The sequence below is a fragment of the Cherax quadricarinatus genome, chromosome 11 (genome assembly GCF_038502225.1).
Source record: "Cherax quadricarinatus isolate ZL_2023a chromosome 11, ASM3850222v1, whole genome shotgun sequence".
Taxonomy (NCBI): domain Eukaryota; kingdom Metazoa; phylum Arthropoda; class Malacostraca; order Decapoda; family Parastacidae; genus Cherax; species Cherax quadricarinatus.
The window spans coordinates 23,141,837-23,162,934 of record NC_091302.1 but is presented as its reverse complement, the minus strand read 5'-3'; the positions used below and the strand labels follow the sequence as shown (position 1 = coordinate 23,162,934).

Sequence of the window (21,098 nt, the reverse complement as noted above, 5' to 3'; positions counted from 1 at the left end):
CACATACTCCAATATGGGCCTAACATACACGGTGTACAGGGTCCTGAACGATTCCTTATTGAGATGTCGGAATGCTGTTCTGAGGTTTGCTAGGCGCCCATATGCTGCAGCAGTTATTTGGTTGATGTGCGCTTCAGGAGATGTGCCTGGTGTTATACTCACCCCCAAGATCTTTTTCCTTGAGTGAGGTTTGTAGTCTCTGGCCCCCTAGACTGTACTCCGTCTGCGGTCTTCTTTGCCCTTCCCCATTCTTCATGATTTTGCACTTGGTGGGATTGAACTCAAGGAGCCAATTGCTGGACCAGGTCTGCAGCCTGTCCAGTTCCCTTTGTAGTTATGCCTGGTCTTCGATCGAATGAATTCTTCTCATCAACTTCACGTCATCTGCAAACAGGGACACCTCGGAGTCTATTCCTTCCGTCATGTCGTTCATAAATACCAGAAACAGCACTGGTCCTAGGACTGACCCCTGTGGGACCCCGCTGGTCACAGGTGCCCACTCTGACACCTCGCCACGTACCATGACTCGCTGCTGTCTTCCTGACAAGAGTTCCCTGATCCATTGCAGTGCCTTCCCTGTTATCCCTGCTTGGTCCTCCAGTTTTTGCACTAATCTCTTGTGTGGAACTGAGTCAAACGTCTTCTTGCAGTCCAAGAAAATGCAATCCACCCACCCTTCTCTCTCTTGTCTTACTGCTGTCACCATGTCATAGAACTCCAGTAGGTTTGTGACACAGGATTTCCTGTCTCTGAAACCATGTTGGCTGCTGTTGATGAGATCATTCCTTTCTAGGTGTTCCACCACTCTTCTCCTGAAAATCTTCTCCATGACTTTGCATACTATACATGTCAGTGACACTGGTCTGTAGTTTAGTGCTTCATGTCTGTCTCCTTTTTTAAAGATTGGGACTACATTTGCTGTCTTCCATGCCTCAGGCAATCTCCCTGTTTCGATAGATGTATTGAATATTGTCGTAAGGGGTACACATAGCGCCTCTGCTCCCTCTCTCAGGACACATGAGGAGATGTTATCTGGCCCCATTGCCTTTGAGGTATCTAGCTCACTCAGAAGCCTCTTCACTTCTTCCTTGGTTGTGTGTACTGTGTCCAGCATTTGGTGGTGTGCTCCACCTCTCTGTCTTTCTGGAGCCCCTTCTGTCTCCTCTGTGAACACTTCTTTGAATCTCTTGTTGAGTTCCTCACATACTTCACGGTCATTTCTTGTTGTCTCTCCTCCTTCTTTCCTTAGCCTGATTACCTGGTCCTTGACTGTTGTTTTCCTCCTGATGTGGCTGTATAACAGTTTCGGGTCAGATTTGGCTTTCGCTGCTATGTCGTTTTCATATTGTCGTTGGGCCTCCCTTCTTATCTGTGCATATTCGTTTCTGGTTCTACTACTGCTCTCATTATTCTCCTGGGTCCTTTGCCTTCTATATTTCTTCCATTCCCTAGCACACTTGGTTTTTGCCTCCCTGCACCTTTGGGTGAACCATGGGCTCATCCTGGCTTTTTTATTATTCCTGTTACCCTTGGGTACAAACCTCTCCTCAGCCTCCTTGCACATTGTTGCTACATATTTCATCATCTCATTAACTGGCTTCCCTGCCAGTTCTCTGTCCCACAGAACCCCGTTCAGGAAGTTCCTCATTCCCGTGTAGTCCCCTTTCTTGTAGTTTGGCTTCATTCGTAATGGCCTTCCTGCTTCCCCCTCCACTTGTAGCTCTACTGTGTATTCGAAGCTTAAAACTACATGATCCCTGGCCCCAAGGGGTCTTTCATATGTGATATCCTCAATATCTGCACTACTCAAGGTGAATACTAAGTCCAGTCTTGCTGGTTCATCCGTGTGTGTGTGTGTGTGTGTGTGTGTGTGTGTGTGTGTGTGTGTGTGTGTGTGTGTGTGTGTGTGTGTGTGTGTGTGTGTGTGTGTGTGTATACTCACGTAGTTGTCGTTGCAGGGGTCGAGTCACAGCTCTTGGCCCCGCCTCTTCACTGGCAGCTACTGGGTCACTCTTCCTGCTCCATGAGCTTTATCATACCTCTTGTTAGAGCTGTGTATGGATCCTGCCTCCACTACATCACTTCCCAAACTATTCCACTTCCTGACTACTCTGCGACTGAAGAAATACTTCTTAAAATCCCTGTGATTCATCTGTGTCTTCAACTTCCAACTGTGTCTCCTTGTTGCTGTGTTCCATCTCTGGAACATTCTGTCTCTGTCCACCCTGTCGATTCCTCTCAGTATTTTATATGTCATTATCATGTCCCCCCTATCTCTCCTGTCCTCCAGTGTCGCCAGGTCGATTTCCTTTAACCTCTCCTCGTTGGACATACCCCTTAGATCTGGGAATATAGTCTTGTTGCAAACCTTTGCACTTTCTCTAGTTTCCTTATGTGCTTGGCTAGGTGTGTGTGTATACTCACCTAATTGTACTCGCCTAATTGTGGTTGCAGGGGTCGAGACTCAGCTCCTGTCCCCGCCTCTTCACCGACCGCTACTAGGTCCTCTCTCCCCCAGCTTCATGGGCTTTATCATACCTCGCCTTAAAACTATGTATAGTTCCTGCCTCCTCTACATCGCTTGCCAGACTATTCCACTTCCTAACTACTCTATGACTGAAGAAATACTTCCTAACATCCTTTTGACTCATCTGAGTCTTCAGCTTTCAATTGTGACCGCTTGTTTCTGTGTCATATCTCTGGAACATCCTGTCTCTGTCCACTATTACAAAATACGCGATTTATAATAAGCACAGAGATCTCCAGTGAATACTAGAAAGGACTGCCCTTCTAGCATCCAGCCTGTTACTGGGTTTTTGTAACAAGTAGTCAGTATCCTGGTCCAATTATCCATTAGAATTCAGTAAGATTCAATAGTGCTTCAGGATTACAACTGGTAGGTTACTAAATTAAAATTAAATAAGTTTATTAACAATTAAGTTGTCTAGGCGTATATCAAAATAAATTAAAGTAATCAATATAATCAAAATAGTCACTCCTCTGGTGTACAGTAGTATTGTGCTGAAGGCACATATCACATCTTAATGGCTTTTAAGTACCGTCTGGTACATTGTTAACATTTAATAACATAATACATATATATACAAGTAAGTTTGTGTGTAAGTGCTCTAAGTAGTTCGCTATGTCTTAAGACTCGACTAGACTTAACCAGTGACTGACTAAAAGTCCTCACATAAACTAACTTCTTGACCAACCTGGCAATCAGAACAGCTTGCTTGAACAATAAGGCGACTGTTAAGCTGAACAGCAATTTAACAAGCAACAGCAACACAGAATCAGGAACAAGGAGATAATATAACGACGCTAAGTAGGGACCATCTGCAGATCCTTCACAAAAGTCACAAAACTCCCATACTACTGAATCTAAGTTCAGCATTAGAAAATCCCTGACTGTCACAGTGCACAGATACCAGTACAATTTAGGTCAGAAGCTACAGCTCAGGACCTGAGTTTCTCAGAGTGTCTAAGCGACACACAACCTCAGTACAACGTCGAAAATCACTAAGTCTAGGGAATGTTCTGTGAACAGAGTTCCACAGAACCAACAAGAAAGCAACAGAGACGATTTTCCAACAAGGGCCCACAAGGGAGAGCAGGTGAGGGACGTCTTGTTAGAAGAAAGTCAAACAGACAAGAGCCAGCAGGCCAGACCGATTACTCCAGACGAGGTGTGATCACCCCCCTCCCCGATCACGTGACTCCGTGGACTGCTGCTGCCCAGCAACACAGAGAAGCCGGCAGGGAAACGAGTGAAACGATTGTTAGACAAGGTCGTCAGCTACTTAACACTCACGAACTATGAGCACTGAATAATGTATAAATGTTACATCCTACCTAATAATATAACTAAGTCAAATAATAATATAAACCAATATATTTATGATTTAGCTATTATCGCAAATATAAGCAACATAAAATTATATGAACAGGTGATATACATTATATACATTGTGACCCATTCAGGAGTCGCAACATCCACCTTGTCTATTCCACGCAGCATTTTGTATGTCGTTATCATGTCTCCTCTGACCCTCCTGTCCTCCAGTGTTGTCAGACCGATTTCCCGTAACCTTTCTTCATAGGACATTCCCCTTAGCTCTGGAACTAGCCTTGTTGCAAACCTTTGCACTTTCTCTAATTTCTTGGCGTGTTTGACCAGGTGTGGATTCCAAACTGGTGCTGCATACTCCAGTATGGGCCTGACGTACACAGTGTATAATGTCTTGAATGATTCCTTCCTGAGGTACCGGAATGCTATTCTCAGGTTTGCCAAGTGCCCATATGCCGCAGCAGTTATCTGGTTAATGTGTGCTTCTGGCGATTTACTCAGTATTATACTCACTCCTAGGTCTTTCTCCTTGAGTGAGGTTTGCAGCCTTTGACCTCCTAGCCTATACTCTGTCTGCGGTCTTCTTTGCCCTCCTCTGATCTTCATTACTTTGCATTTGGCGGGGTTAAATTCTAGGAGCCAGTTTCTGGACCACACATCCAGCCTGTCCAGGTCTCTCTGTAGACCTGTCTGGTCTGCGTCTGATTTAATTCTCCTCATTAACTTAACGTCATCTGCAAACAGGGACACTTCTGAGTCTATCCCTTCCGTCATGTCATTCACATATACCAAGAATAGCACTGGTCCCAGGACTGACCCCTGTGGGACCCTGCTCGTCACTGGCGCCCACTGTGATACCTCATCACGGACCATGACTCGCTGTTGCCTCCCTGTTAGGTATTCTCTGATCCATTGCAGTGCCCTTCCTGTTATACGTGCCTGTTCCTCTAGCTTCTGTTTCTAATCTCTTGTGAGGAACTGTGTCGAAGGCCTTCTTGAAGTCCAAGAAAATGCAATCAACCCACCTCTTCCTCTCATTTCTTACTTCAGTTACCTTGTCATAAAACTCTAGTAGAATTGTGACAGAGGATTTGCCTTCATGAATCCGTGCTGGCTCTCATTTACAATCTTGTTCCGCTCCAGGTGCTCAACCACTCTCCTCCTGATAATCTTTTCCAAGACTTTGCATACTATACACGTCAGTGACACTGGTTTATAATTTAGTGCTTCATTTCTGTCTCCCTTCTTAAAGATGGGGACTACATTTGCCTTCTTCCATACTTCAGGTAGTTGCCCAGTTTCAAGGGAAGTGTTGAAGATTTTGGTTAGTGGCACACGTAGTGTCCCTGCTCCCTCTCTAAGGACCTATGGAGAGATGTTGTCCGGTCCCACCACCTTTGAGGTATCAAGGTCACTTAGGAGCTTCTCCACCTCCTCCTCAGTTGTGTGTAATTCATCCAACACTTGTTGCTGTACCCCACTGTTTTGTCTTCCCGTTGTCCCTCAGCCTCCACTGTAAATACTTCCTGAAATCTCATGTTGAGCACCTCACATACCTCCTGGTCGTTTCTTGTGAGCTCCCCACCTTCTTTCCTCAGCCTGATTACCTGGTCCTTGACTGTTGTCTTCCTCCTGATGTGGCTGTAGAGTAGTTTCGGGTCAGACTTGACTTTCGATGCTATGTCATTTTCATACTACCACTGTACCTCCCTTCTTATGTGTGCATAAGGAGTATGTGTGTGTGTGTGTGTGTGTGTGTGTGTGTGTGTACTCACCTATTTGTGGTTGGAAGGGTCGATTCATAGCACCTGGCCCGCCTCTGCACTGGTCACTATGAGGCCCTCTCTCTCCCTGTTCCATGAGCTTTATCATACCTAGTCTTAAAACTATGTATGGTTCCTTCCTCATCTACGTCACTTTCCAGACTACTCCACTTCCTGACAACTCTACGGCTGAAGACTCATCTGAGTCTTCAACTTCCAATTGTGACCCCTTGTTTCTGTGTCACATCTCAGGAACATCATATCTCTGTCCACCTTGTCAATTCTCAATAGTATTTTATACATCGTTATCATGTCTCCCCTAACCCTCCTGTCCTCCAGTGTAGTCAGGCCAATTTCTCTTAATCTTTCTTCATAGGACATTACTCTTAGCTCTGGGACAAGTCTTGTTGCAAACTTTTGCACCTTCTCTAATTTCATGACGTGCTTGACCAGGTGTGGGTTCCAAACTAGTGCTGCATAATCCAATATGGGCCTGACGTACACGGTGTACAGTATCTTGAACGATTTCTTCCTGAGGTATTGGAACGCTATTCTTAGGTTTGCCAGGCGCTCCTATGCTGCATCAGTTATCTGGTTGATGTGCACCTCAGGAGATGTGCTTGGTATTACACTCACCCCAAGATCCTTTTTCTTGAATGAGGGTTGCAGTCTTTGGCCACCAAGCCTATACTCTGTCTCTGGTCTTCCTTGCTCTTTATGACTTTGCATTTGGCAGGGTTAAACTCGATGTGCCAGTTGCTGAAGCAGGCTTGCAGCCTATCCAGGTCTCTTTGTAGTCCTGCCTGATCCTCATCCTATTTAATTCTCGTCATTAACTTCACATCATCTGCAAACAGGTGACACTTCTGAATCTATCCCTTCTGTTATGTTATTTACGTATACCAAAAATATCACTGGCCCTAGGACTGACCCCTGTGGAACCCTGTTCGTCACAGGCGCCCTCTCTGACACCTCGTCACGTACCATGACTTGTTGTTGCCTACTTGTCAGGTATTCTATGATCTATTGCAGTGCCTTTCCTGTTATGCGTGCCTGATACTCTAGCTTTTGCACCAATCACTTGTGAGGAACTATCTCCAACGGTTTTTTAAAAGTATTGGAACTTTTCCTCCCCTCTGCTCCCTCTCTTTCCTCAGCATCTGTTATCCGAGTGGGAGGGAAGACTGCATCTGTTATCATCCCGGTGAGTTCGTTTTTGTGAGTTCTATGATGTCCGTGAACATCTCCTTGATTCTTTCATGCCACTCCCCACATTTATTTGTTATTTCATCCATATTCGTATACCAAACCTTCAACTTCTTTTCTAAAACTGTGGTCTGGGAAGAATGTTGGGGTTGGGTGAGCTGGATACCTAGCCGGTAAATATTGAGGGTTGCTGTGAGTACAGTGTGTGGGTTTTGGGTTAGATTGTTTGGTTGCATTGGGGTTGTCCTGGTTTAGATCCTTCTGTAGATGGTTCTGAGGGAGGTTGTATTTGCTCTTCCTCTTGAGTCTGGGTTCTCCTGCTCATCTCCGTCTTTGCCTCTCTTTCCTCCTTGTATCTTTGTACCCTCTCTTTCAGTTTCTGCCTTCTTGTGTTCTGTCATGGTCAAGGTGCACCTTCTGGTACATCGGTATGTTCCTTAGTCATGCTTTCTCTTGCAGGATTCTGTTTCGAGCAGATTCTGTCTTGAAACCACTCTGACTGCCTGTTTTTTTCCTCTTGCAAGCACTCCTATTCTCAGAATATTTATTAGCTGGGACATGTTGTCCTCTCCAATTGCTTTCATGATACTTTCAATCGCTTTTTCTCCCTCTGTCATCTTGCTTCATAAGTTTCCTCTTCAACTTCCTGGAGTTCATAAAAAACTGACCTCTCCCTTTCATCCTCCCCTGCATTTCCCTCTGCATCCCCTGAGTCGATTTAGTTGTCTCCATTGCAGCATTCCTTCCTTCCCACTTTTCTGTCTGATGTTCCTGTGCTCAGTGGTCTGTTATTTTGCCTTTTCAGCATTTCATGGGCACTGCTGTGGTCTGTTAGGGCCTCTGCATATAGCTTAGCTCTTTCATTTTCTTCAGTTCCCTTATTTGTTCCTGGTACGCTCCTCATCTTTCCCCTGGCTCCACTATGGTCTGATAAGACCTCCTTTGTTCCCTACAGTCCCCTCATTTGTGACTGATGTAGCACTTCCCGATGTCATGCCTGTACTATTCTTTGGCTCTTTGGACTGTTTCAGATTTTTTAGTTCCTCATCTAACCTCTGTATCTTAGCTTTAGCTGCTGTGGTTTGTAGCTCCCATTTCCTGCTCTCTGTAGCTATCCTGTCCTCCATTTTCTTGCTAAGCTTTTCTAGCTTCCCCACTTTTCTTCCCATTTCATCAGCTTTGCCACACAGTCTTCCCTCCCAGGCTCATCCACCAGTCCCCTAGTTTTCTGTTCTGCTCTTTGACAACGCATTTTAATGTATGTGTGTGTGTGTGTGTGTGTGTGTGTGTGTGTGTGTGTGTGTGTGTGTGTTTGTGTGTGTGTGTGTGTGTGTGTGTGTCTTAAACAACAAATATTTGTATTTATAGTGAAATGCATGGTCACTTATCAATAATTATGTGCAAATATAACTTCAAATATTTACCTTTTATTAAGAGCTGGAATGAGGGGATTGTTTTGTGAGCTGATCATTCCAAAAATCAAAGGCAAAAACCCCTCTCTTGAACAGTAGAATGAACACTCTCCTGGAAGATATATGTATATATATATATATATATATATATATATATATATATATATATATATATATATATAATACTTCGTGATTTATTTTATACAGCAACTGGCTAAAGTACATATTACAGAGGCATCCAAGATATATATATATATATATATATATATATATATATATATATATATATATATATATATATATATATATATATATATATATATATATATATATATATATATATATATATATATATATATATATATATATATATATATATATATATATATATATATATATATATATATAATGGGATGGGGTCCACCTCTGGTGTAAATTGTGGGACCCATAGCCTCGGAGAAGTGGATAAAAAGGCTTCAGGAAAAATATTTGGATTTCTTCCTGAAGCCGTTTGAATATTCCACTTCCCCTACCACCCCATCTTTTCATATTTTTTTTTTTAACTAATAGGAATATTTTATTACATAATATGGTACAGAAGATCCAAGAGATACACTATTGATATAAAGGTGGCACATACGGTACATGTTGTTACGTGTGTATCACCGATTACAAGGCGAAAATCTCATCCAGCTCCTCAGAGCTGGGGCGTGTGCCCAAAATACAGCAGGCATTACCCCTTTGAACAGCCGCACTGAGCCGCTGGAACAGAAAACTAGCTGCCCTGGAATCCCTAGTTACCCTGATGAGTCTTTTTCCCAGCTCCTTAAGGAATTTAGATGCACTCTTTCCTCATGAGCCAAGGGTCTCTGAGCCTATGGGAACAAACATATAATGATGGGCAAGTTCTCCATATTTTCTAGACTTTTGGGACTCCCTGAAGCTGGCAGCTGCCCCTCCTTCCTCCCTGGTGTATTGGAGATAGGTATCAGCCAAGGTAGATGCACATGTATAGTCCCACACCACCTGCTTCCCATCTGTCCAGGCTTGAAGGGTGATACCATCTGGACGCTTCTGGCTGCCATCAGATCTGCATAGTTGGGGTGGCTCCCTTACTGCTGGGCATTCAGCTGTTGTGAGGCTCCTCTTGATAACGTTATTAACCTCCTCATGTCTTGCAATCTTTCCCTCGGATTTACGGCACACAAGACCATGGTACCCGAATCGGTCTGCTGCTTCACTGCCACAAATACACCTGTGTTCGGCGAGAATAGGGGCGGCAAGTCGAAGGGCAACACCGATGCGGATGGTCTGTGGGTCGAGGCGTGTGCCAAGGCTGGAGTTGGGAACAGCCAACAGAAAGTCCCAAGCATGAGGGGCTCTCACTGCCAGGAGGCGGGATCTATCCTTCCCTGACACACTCTGAAGCATTGTTGAGGCTATATTTTCCACTATTGGACCATCCCAGTGCGATTGTTTGTAGTTGTTGGGGGGAGCAGGTCTGGTTTCTGAGCCCGTTAGATTATCCCAGATCATTGCTCCGTCAATGAATTTTTGGTCCTGGACTCCAATCTTGTCCCTAAGATGTTCAGGGAGAATCGCTGCTACAAGCTCTCTGGATGCAATACACGAGGACAGAAAAGCAGGTAACGCAATCTATGATGACTTGCAGACACCAATGCCTCCTAGTCTGGCTGGAAGTGTCGCTTGGTTCCACTGCCCGTCTTCTAGAGTAAGGTTAAGTACTTTCGTAAAAATCTGCCTCAGAATAGTGTCATATTCGTGCAGTATAGGGTTATCATATGAAGGTGCACATCTTAGGAAATATGTCAACCTGGGCAGACTCATGCACTTTGTGAGAAGGTACAAGGCATCGTGGGTGTCCAGATTGCCTATTCGTTGTTCCATTCTCCTTAACTCTTCCAATTTGTTCCTGAGAATTGTGTCAATGGCACTGCTTCCCAGAGGTGCTCCTAGCAAGACACTATTTGTGGGGGCAATGACTGCTGCTCCTGGTAGTTTTGATCTCACTGCATTTATCACTTGTTGACTGACTGAGATGATTTCACATTTGGATGGATTCAGGACGAGACCTATTTCCTGTCCCCGTGTCATTACCTGTGTTAGGTCATGTAGAAGGGACTCCTTTGTACCTATATATATATATATATATATATATATATATATATATATATATATATATATATATATATATATATATATATATATATATATATATATATATATATATATATATATGCAATAAGATCACAGTAAACAGGTGATTTTAAAATATGCAAAACAACCACTATGAAAGACTAATGAAATTCCAAGGGCTTTTGTGACTACTTACATTATCAAGGAACTATGAAAGTAGTTCACAGTCACATCCCACAACAAAGAAACACCTGACACATGACGATACCTAACTCATAAGAAAAGAGGAACACTGCAGTAGGTCCGCTGGCCCAACTAGACAGGTCCTCATGACATCCCACTAACAAAATATTCTACAGTAAAAAGCTTTTGATAAAGAATTCCCCCCAAAATGCTGACGGATGTGTCTATAAGATTCCTTGTAAAATTTGCGATAAAGTTTATTACGGTCAAACTGGTAAAAGTCTCGAACTTAGATTAAAACAACAAAAATATAGCATTAGAACTGGACAAGATTCCAATGCTCTGTTTATTCATGTGAAAGATTTTAACCATCCAATTGATTTTCAAAAAGTTGAGAAAGTTGTATCAAGCAAGTCCATGGTCGACAGGAATATAATTGAATCTTGTTTAATAAAAAGCAGTTTTGAAAATAATATGAATATTTCCTTTGGTTTAAATAAATTAGATTTATTTATAATTAATAAAATTTGGGAAGAATTTAATAATACACTGGACAAATAATAAATCTTATTTCTTTGGTAGAATAATTTGTTAGTGGGATGTCATGAGGACCTGTCTAGTTGGACCAGCGGACCTACTGCAGTGTTCCTCTTTTCTTATGAGTCCGGTATTGTCGCGTGTCAGGTGTTTCTTTGTTGTGGGATGTGACTGTGAAGTGTGGTCTAGACCCTTTATATGCCTTCCTCTGATGTGTTACTTTCATAGTTCCTTGATAATGTGAGTAGTCACGAAAGCGCGTGGAATTTCATTAGTCTTTCATAGTGGTTGTTTTGCATATATATATATATATATATATGTATATATAGTTGTGCCCACGAACGAGTGGTATTGATCAATAACAACACTGCGACTAGCCAAGGACTCGAACCCATGCTGCTTTGGCCTGCCTCATGGTGATCGAAAACTCATGATGCCTTAATCCACAGGACCATACAATCCTTAAGAGTAGCGCATCCAGCAGAACTGGATGTTGTACTCGCTACCCAAAGACTTACGATGGTGTGGATGACTCTAGGCTAATTTCATTCTAGTCCCTGTTTGGTGTATTAGTACAACGAGCAGTATTTTATCTTATATTTTTTTTATTATATTTTATATTTATATTAATATGAAATACTGCACGTTGAACTAGTACACCAAACAGGGACTAGAACGAAATTAGCCTCGAGTCATCCACACTATCGTATGTCCTTGGGTAGCGAGTACAACATCCAGTTCCGCTGGATGCGCTGCTCTTAAGGATTGTATGGTCCAGTGGATTAAGGCGGCATGAGTTTTCGCCCACCATATATATATATATATATATATATATATATATATATATATATATATATATATATATATATATATATATATTATATATATATATATATATATATATATATATATATATATATATATATATATATATATATATATATATATATATATATATATATATATATATATATATATATATATATATATACGCAACTCACACCGATGTAGGATGACCCAAAATAGAAGAAACACTCTCAACATTATTCACTCCATCACTGTCTTGCTAGAAGGGCGATGATACTACAGTTCAAAACAGCAAATATCCCAACCCCTCCTTCAGAGTGCAGGCAGTGTACTTCCCACCTCCATGACTCAAGTCCGGCTTACTGGTTTTCTAGATTCATTTCACACATGTCACCTTGCTCTCACTCCAACAGCACGTCAAGTCATAAAAACCACGTGCCTCAACTCACTCCTGTCTAACTTGCTAACACATGCTGGCTGAATGTCAAAGCCTCTCATACCTTTCTTTGGTCGACCCCTCCCCGATCTTCATTCCACTATGGATGTATATATATGTCCTCCATGTGATCCTGTTTTGTTTCATCCACTCTAAATGTCCGAACCACCTGAGCAACCCTGTTTCAGCCCACTGGACAATACTTATAGTAACGCTGCACCTTCTTCTAATAAACAAGCTACGAATTATCTGCATAATACTCACACCATACATTGTCCTCATACACGACATCTCCATTGTCTCCAGCCTCCTCTTTGCTGTACCATTCTCAATCAATGCTTCACATCCATATGAGATCGTTGGTAGCACTAGGCACTCATATATTCCCCTTCTGGCTTCCATGGATAATGTGCTTTGTCTCAATAGATTCTTCAGTGTACCACGCACCTTTTTTTTTTTTATCTCGACCTTCACAGACTCATCTGCTGACAGTCCTCTCCCAAATATCTGATCATATTTGCTTCCTTCATACTCTCTCTCTCCAATTTTACTTCCAATCTCTCATTGCCTAATAATTTTGTTACCATCATCACCTTGCTCTTGCCAACATTCATTTTTAGTTTCCTTGTTTTATATACCCCACCAAATTCGTCTACCAACATCTGCAACTTCTTTTCAGAACATCCCTAAAACCCAGTGTCATCAACAAAAAGCCTCTCTGACAATGTCATTTTATATTAGATTCTTTATCTTGCAGTCCTACATCTTTCCACAACACACCTGCATTCACTTCATTTACAGCCTTATCTATACATATATTAAGTAACAATGATGACATTAGGCATCCCTGTCTAAGGTCTATTTTTACTGGAAAATAATCTCACTCTCTCCTTTATACCGTATCTGCGTCTCACTATCCTTGTAAAAACTCTTAACTGGTTTTAATAACCTACCACCTCTTCCAAACACTTGCAACATCTACCACATTGCTTCCCTATCCACCCTATCATATGCATTTTTTAAATCCATGAGTGCAGTGAAATTTTTTTAACCTCGCACCTCCTAATTACCAAGCTACGGAATCTTTGCATACTATTCACACCATACATGGCCCTCTGACACGACATATCCACTGTCTCCAGTTTCCTTCACATCCATATAAAATCGTTGGTACCACAATACTCTCACACGTTCCTGTCATTGTCTCCACAGACTCACCAGTGCTCCACTCACTTTTAACTCCATATCAGTTCTATAGTTCCCATAGTCTTTCCTAGACCCATCTGCTGACAAGCCCTCTCCCATATATCTGAATTACATTCACTACCTCCATACTCCCTCCCTCCAGTCTGATATATAATCTTTCATTACCAAATTATTTTGTTATCCTCATTACCTTGCTATATTCACTTTTAAATTCCTTCTTTTACATACCTTCTCAAACTCGACCACCAACCTCTGCATCGTCTCTTCAAAATATCCCGAAAGCAAAGTGTCTTCAGCAAAAAGCATCTGTGATAACTTCTACTTTGTGTTAGATTCTTCAACTTTTAATACCACACCTCTTGCCAGCACCCGATCATTCACTTCTCTTATAACCCCATCCATAAATATATTGAACAACCATGGTAATATCACGCATCCCTGTCTAAGGCCTACTTTTACTGGAAATAATCTCCTCTCCCACATAATCTAACTTGAGCCTTACCATCTTCCAGATGTTGCAAATGTATGGAATAGGTGGTAAGTTACTGAAAGCAGTATCCTCAGAAAAAGGATGCCATAATTATTATGTATATATTTATTTTTCATATAATTGTAAGTTGCAGATTTTTTTTTTGTTAATAGATAAAACGAAAATTTCATGCTTTATATTATCATTTGGCTTATATAAGTAGCTTGTGTATGTAGGTAGGATATAACAACTACACCTCTCACTGCACTCATGGAAGGGGAGTTTTGATTGGCTGCCCCGACTCTGCAAACTACCTGCCCGTTTTAGCGAGTGTTAGCTGAGTGTTAGACAGCAGTAGTCTCCTGATGGTGTATCGGCAGGGCCTCTCGCTCTCGCTAGAAAACACCTCTATGCTCGTCTGGGAGAACGTTATTTTCCCCAGCTTGTTAATGAGACTCAGTTGGTGGTAGAATATGTCTCCGTTGGTGAGGTTGTGTCGTAAGGCACTCTCTATATAGCTGGTCCCAAGTTCTTCTCTTGACCTACATAGTTCTGGCATCTATGCACTTTCGAAGTTGGGAATTTGGAACTGCTGAACTCAATTTCAATAATAAGCAAATTTTTTGCCTTTTTTGTGGAGGACTTGTCGATGGTCCCATGTTAGGATCGTTATGGTCTCCTTGTTCCTTGTCTGACGCCTTGCTATCCACGACTGCTTCGAGTATTTTGCTGTTTGGCGAATGGATCGTCCTTCTGTTTAAGTAAACTGTTTTCCTTTATGGCTCAGAAGTTAACACCGAGCTATTACCAAACACATACCGAATACGCACACACATACATACCTATATTACTCCTGTACTTATGAGTACATTTTTCACAGCAATGTACCAGATGGTATATATTAAGAATATAGTGTACAGTATCTTATCCAAAGTGTCCATAGCGCCATATGTATGATATATAAGTACAATAAGATATACCCCAAGAGCTGTGCAGGAGCCTATCTCCTTAATTATTTAAGTTACATTGACTGTCAATATTACAACTAGACATATTTGTTATAAACGATCTCAACTTATATTTAGATGGTTTGTATTCAACCAGATGTAATCAAAAACGTTACTGAGAAGCCACATAATATGTAGGATAATTTACCTGTCTTACTGAAATCCTGAGCAATATGAGCAATTACACCATTTCCAGCATCCATGAGGACGTGGTGGCCTCCCCTCACCAAAGTATTGACATCCCCTGGGAACTGTGCTTGTGTTCTCCATATGAGGCGACCAATTTTCTCCGCATTAGCCATTTCCCAGTATATGCCTGACTCAACTGACTGTAAATATAAAATTTATGGTAGAGAGAAAATTTGTGAGTTTATTATCTCTCACTTAGTTAAGGAAAAAGTTCAATTTTAATTCCAAACCTTTAGATAATCCTCGAGCCCGGATCCCTTCATCCATATCATTGTAACCGTAGGGTCGTCCAGTACTTGTCGACGGGACTGGTAAGGTTCAGAGATGTGCCTCACTGCTAGCAGGGCCATAAGGTTGCCAGAGTAGCTCCGTGTTAACACCAGGGTTCCCATCATCCACACCACCAACACCACACGTTCCCACCACCAGTATGAAGGCACCCTAATGTCTGTAATTGTTATCGGAATATTATCTTTGCATTCACACTAAAGTACTTAACCTGAGGGGGTCATGTAACACCTGGGGATGGAGAGGCAGTCAAATTTGATGAAGTACTTGAGAGGATAACTCCGCTGCCTTGATGCAGTAGCCTATTTCCACCATCTTGTCGGAACTGAATACTACTGATATACAATATATTACTTGGTATCCAGTAAGGCTTGAAAAGAGTAGAACACAAATGACTGTTGAAAAGAGTTGCGCCTCACTGTTCTGAAGGAAACGTTTTGTCATGGACTGAGACATGACTGACCAATAGAAAAGAACTGAGTTTGCATAAATGGGGTAACATCAGACAGGGGACCCCTACACTAATGGTGTTTTAGGCAAATTGTTGTTCATAATTTACATTAATGAACTGGAAGAGGGAATAATAAGTTACATGAATAAATTCACTATTGATTAAAAGTACACCTAATAATAAATTCTGGGGAGGATACCAGTGAACCTCAGGCAGACTTTGACAAAATAATGTTATAGTCTGAAAAATACTAGATGTAGTTCATTGTGGACAAGTGTAAAATATTTTCACTTTGAAATGAAAATAACCCCTGTAAAAACTAAGAGATTGAATAAAGTTGATAAATGAGACACTTGTGCAACATATGGATACACAGTAGACCCCCGGTTTTCGTAATTAATCTATTCCAGAAGGTTGGCCTAAATCCGAAATGGAAGAAAACCAAAGCAATATTTCCCATGAGAAATAATGTAAATCCAATTAATTCGTTCCAGATATCCAAAAATATTAACAAAAAATACATTTTTTAAAGAATAACTATAGTTTTACATACAAAAAACAATGAAAAATAAATATATAGCACTAATTTTAATGGTAAATGAACGTTACATACCTTCATTGAAGATTCTTTTTGGCAAATGCAAGAAGGCGAGGAGGGGAGAGGGAGGAGAGTTTATTGCTCAGAAGGGGAATCCCCTTCCATAAGGACTTCAGGTATCAAAGTCATCTCTGGGGTTACTTCCCTTCTTTGTCTTTTACTGCCACTAGGAACAGCTTGAGAGTCACTGCACGCTTGTCGCACAAAAAATCTGTCCAGAGAGGCCTGTTTCTGGTGTCTGTGTAAGATTTGCCTAAAATGGGACAAGACATTGTCATTGAACATGTTGCAGACACGGCTTGCAACAGTTTTGTTAGGGTGATAATTCTCCGTAAAACTTTGTACCTCACTCCGCCCAGCACAAACGTCCTTAACTGATGAAGAAGGCACATTCTCCCCTCTCTCTTCCTTCTCTGAAGCAACATCCTCAACTGCGGTCTGCTGCTGTTCCAGTTGAAGGTCTTGTAGCACTTCAGTGGTTAGTTCTTCCCTGTGGTCCTCCACCAACTCTTCCACATCCTCGCCACTCACACCCAACCCCATGGACTTCCCCAAAGCCACAGTAGATACCACAACAGGCGTAGGGTCATCAGGGTCAGCCTCAAACCCTTCAAAATTCTTGTCGATGATACATTCTGGCCACAATTTTCTGCAAGCAGAGTTCAAAATCCTGGAAGTCATTCCCTGCCAAGCCTTATCTGTAAGGGTTATACACTTGAGGATATTGAAGTGATTCCTCCAGAACTCTCTTAAGGTCAATTCAGTGTCCGAGGTCACTTCAAAGCACATTTGAAACATTGCTATGGTGTACAGTTTTATGAAGTTTGAAATGACCTGCTCGTCCATGGGCTGGGTGAGAGGACTGGTATTAAGTGGCAAGAACTTCACTGTGATGAAATTACACTCCTCAAACAGCAGATCTTCCAAGTCTGGAGGATGGGCAGGAGCATTGTTCATTACCAGGAGGCACTTATGTGGCAAATTATTTTCCAGGAGGTATTTCTTTACACTCGGGCCAAACACTTCATTGACCCACTCAATTAAAATTAGCCTCGTGACCCATGCCTTATTGTTAGTCTTCCACAGCACACACAATTTACTCTTCATGACATTGTTTTTCTTGAACACTCTGGGATTTTCAGATTGATACACGAGTAAAGGCATCACTTTGAAATCTCCGCTAGCATTACCACAGAACAAAAGAACTAGCATGTCCTTCATAGAGGCTTGTGTCCTGGCAGTGCCTTTTCCTCCTGTGTGATGTAGGTCCTCTTCGGCATTTTCTTCCAAAAGAGGCCTGTTTCGTCACAACTGAAGTCTTGTTGGGGGAGGAATCCTTCAGCCTCTACAAACTCCTTAAATTCGTCAACGAATGCTTTGGCAGCACGTTTGTCAGAACTTGCAGCCTTGCCATGCCTTACCACACTGTGTATGTCACTTCGCATCTTGAATCTGTCGAACCAGCGTTTGCTGGCCTTAAATTCATAAACAACAGCACTGACTAAGATAGATCAGTAGCGAGCTGTGTACGGAAGCAGCTGTACCTGCAGGTAAAGAAAGAGTTGCAAGAAGCTTGGAGAAAGATACGGCGAACAGTGAAGGAAACTGCAAAGAAGTGGTCACTAGCTCAATCGAAGAGGCCTGCCAGCACGACTGAAAACTGGTGAGAGGGAAGCAGACGAGACTGAAAATGAGGAAAATCTAAGAAACTGCTGTCGAAAGCTCCAACTCCTCCTCTGTGCTGCCTGACGAATATGTATAGACTACTGGGAACGACACGACAAATTACACTAAGGAATGTAAGAACATCGTTCTTATAAGGGTCAGTCAGAGTAGGTTTATGAATGGGGCCTTTTTTTTTGAAGGAGTGGTGTAGGAGACAGGGTTTGCTCTCCAGGAGCTAGAACGAAGCATATTGTTAGGCATTTTGACAGGATTATGTATGGTATGTATGATTATGTATGGTTATGTTGAGGTAATGGCGTTGGCAAGCATCGAAGTAAGGATTTGATTGGAAGGTATTAGGCAGCAATAGACAATATTAGGAAGAAGAGGTGGAGTCTTGTATTGTGGTATTCTGCCGAGGAGGGGGAGCTGGAAATCAATGGCTGTCCAGGGCAACTGGTGTTAATTGTTAGCTTATCAAACACTAAAAATATTGCATTATCTTTCATTGAGAACTGGGACCACTTCTATGACATTTATGCCAGGATTGAGGTTCATATCTCTAAGGCCAGGGTGAAGGATTTAGCTGGCTCAGTGGAATGGAGCGTTCGGGTTTTAAACTAGAGAAAAAGGTATGGGATTTTGTGGTAAGAATGAAATATGGTACAATATAATTGAACAAAATGAATTATATGGGTTGCTATACTGTGAGATCTGAGATATTAGTTTTAGGTAGAATGAAACATTATTAGTAAATACTGGCAGTTCGGTGGCATAAGGTAATAAGGAAAGCAGTTGAGGTAGTGAAGTAGTGGGGATGAGCAGGGAGAAGACATTGTAGAGAGGGTTTCTCAATATGTAATTGAAATAGTTGAAATGAGGAATCGGACACATATGTAACACATCGATATCTTAATTTGATGATGTTTCTCCAGTCAGTCCCATCATTAATTAATTACTGAGGTTTTATCTGAAAGTGTTGAAATTGGCAACAGTAAAATACGGGATAATCAGTAAATTAGTCTTGAATTTCTGATTCTCTGATTCATAAAGACTAAAGTATTTAACCCTGGGTTTCAAGTTAAGGGACTGATTACCTCATCTTCCACAGTCTTATGTGTGTAGTTCTACAAGACTGAGGGATTGATTACTTTGTCTTCTACTGTCTTCAGTTTCAGCACCTTCAATTAACCTTTGTAGTGAATTATAATATACCATTATTGTAATATACCATTATTGTAAAAATAATCGTAGTGCTAGAAACAATATAAACTAGTTGAGATTATTTTCATGTGCTGGTAATACTGATGTATTTGTAATAAATAATTTAATATAAAGAGTCGGTACTTGCTGCTGAATGTCACAGTTAATGTTATAAGTTGTTCAACTTTGACACAGATGAAAGGAAGTGAGGTTGTGTGTGCATTATATATCCGAAAAAAATTGGATTACTGCGTAAAAAAGTTTATAAAAACTGAGAGAACATATACACTATGAAATAAATTTCATTGTCTTTGTTTATTATTAAATTATTGTAAATTTAACGAAAATATATTTAGTTGGATTAGGCTAAATTAAATTGAGCTTGTTATAGCAAGGTAAGGTAAGCTTTCTTTAATGAAAAAAATATATTTTTAAACGTATATGAGGAAATTTTAGAAAAGACTTAGTTTTCAATGAGTTCTTGCTAATTGACAAATTTTACGAATGGAGATAATGGGTTTTAAATGGTTTTTAGAACTCGACGTGCTGTTGGAGTTTGAGCAAGGTAATATATATGAAGGTCAGACTTGAGTCCTGGAGATGGGAAGTACAGTACCTGTATTCTGAAGAAGGGGTGTTAATGTTGCAGATTTATAACTATAGTATGAGCCCGCCTCTGGCATGACAGTGATATAGTGAATGATGGTGAAAGTTTTTCTTTTTCGGGCCACCCTGCCTTAGTGGGAAACGGCCAATGTGTTAATATATATATATATATATATATATATATATATATATATATATATATATATATATATATATATATATATATATATATATATATATATATATATATATATATATATATATATATATATATATATATATATATATATATATATATATATATATATATATATATATATATATATATATATATATATTGCTGTACACAAATAACCCGCACATAAAAGACAGAAGCTTACGACGACGTTTCGGTCCGACTTGGACCATTGACAAAGTCAATGGTCCAAGTCGGACCGAAACGTCGTCGTAAGCTTCTCTCTTTTATGTGCGGGTTATTTGTGTATCGTTCCAGTCACGGTATTGTGTCTTTTTGTTATTTATATATATTGCTGTTTTGGCCCGCCTCATGGTGAGAGAAAATGCATGACTCTTTACACCACTAGACCACACAATCCTTAACAATGGTGCATCCAGCCAAACTAGATGTTGTACCCGCCATCGAAGGACATACGGTGGTGTGGACGCCTCTGAGCTAATTTCATTCTACTCCCTGTTTGTGTACTAGCATGGGTTCGATTCCTTGGCTAGTGCAGTGTTGTTATTCATCAATACCATTTGTTCCGTGGGTACAGTAATATAATATATTGTTTGTTGAGCTAGTACACAAACAGGGAGTAGAACGAAATTAGCTCAGAGGCGTGCATACCACCGTATGTCCTTCGATGGTGGGTACAACATCTAGCTTGGCTGGATGCACCATTGTTAAGGATTGTGTGGTCTAGTGGTCTAAAGCGTCATACGTTTTCTCTCCCAATGACGCGGGCCAAAACAGCATGGGTTCGACTCTTTGGCTAGTGCAGTGTTGTTATTGATCAATATCACTTGGTCCGTGGGTACAACAATATATATATATATATATGTATA

At 41.0% G+C, this 21,098-nt stretch overlaps 1 protein-coding gene across 1 annotated transcript in view; it reads right to left on the bottom strand.

Annotated features, from left to right (window-relative positions):
* Nucleotides 1-21,098, bottom strand: part of LOC128687511 (probable glutamate receptor) — a 180,100-nt gene that overhangs the window by 13,324 nt on the left and 145,678 nt on the right. Inside the window, exons 7-9 of the mRNA XM_070083858.1 lie at nt 15,453-15,670; nt 15,182-15,362; nt 8,244-8,343 (exon numbers count right to left, since the gene is read on the bottom strand). Of these exons, the coding sequence (XP_069939959.1) occupies nt 8,244-8,343; nt 15,182-15,362; nt 15,453-15,670 (499 nt within the window). The remainder of the gene's footprint in view (nt 1-8,243; nt 8,344-15,181; nt 15,363-15,452; nt 15,671-21,098) is intronic.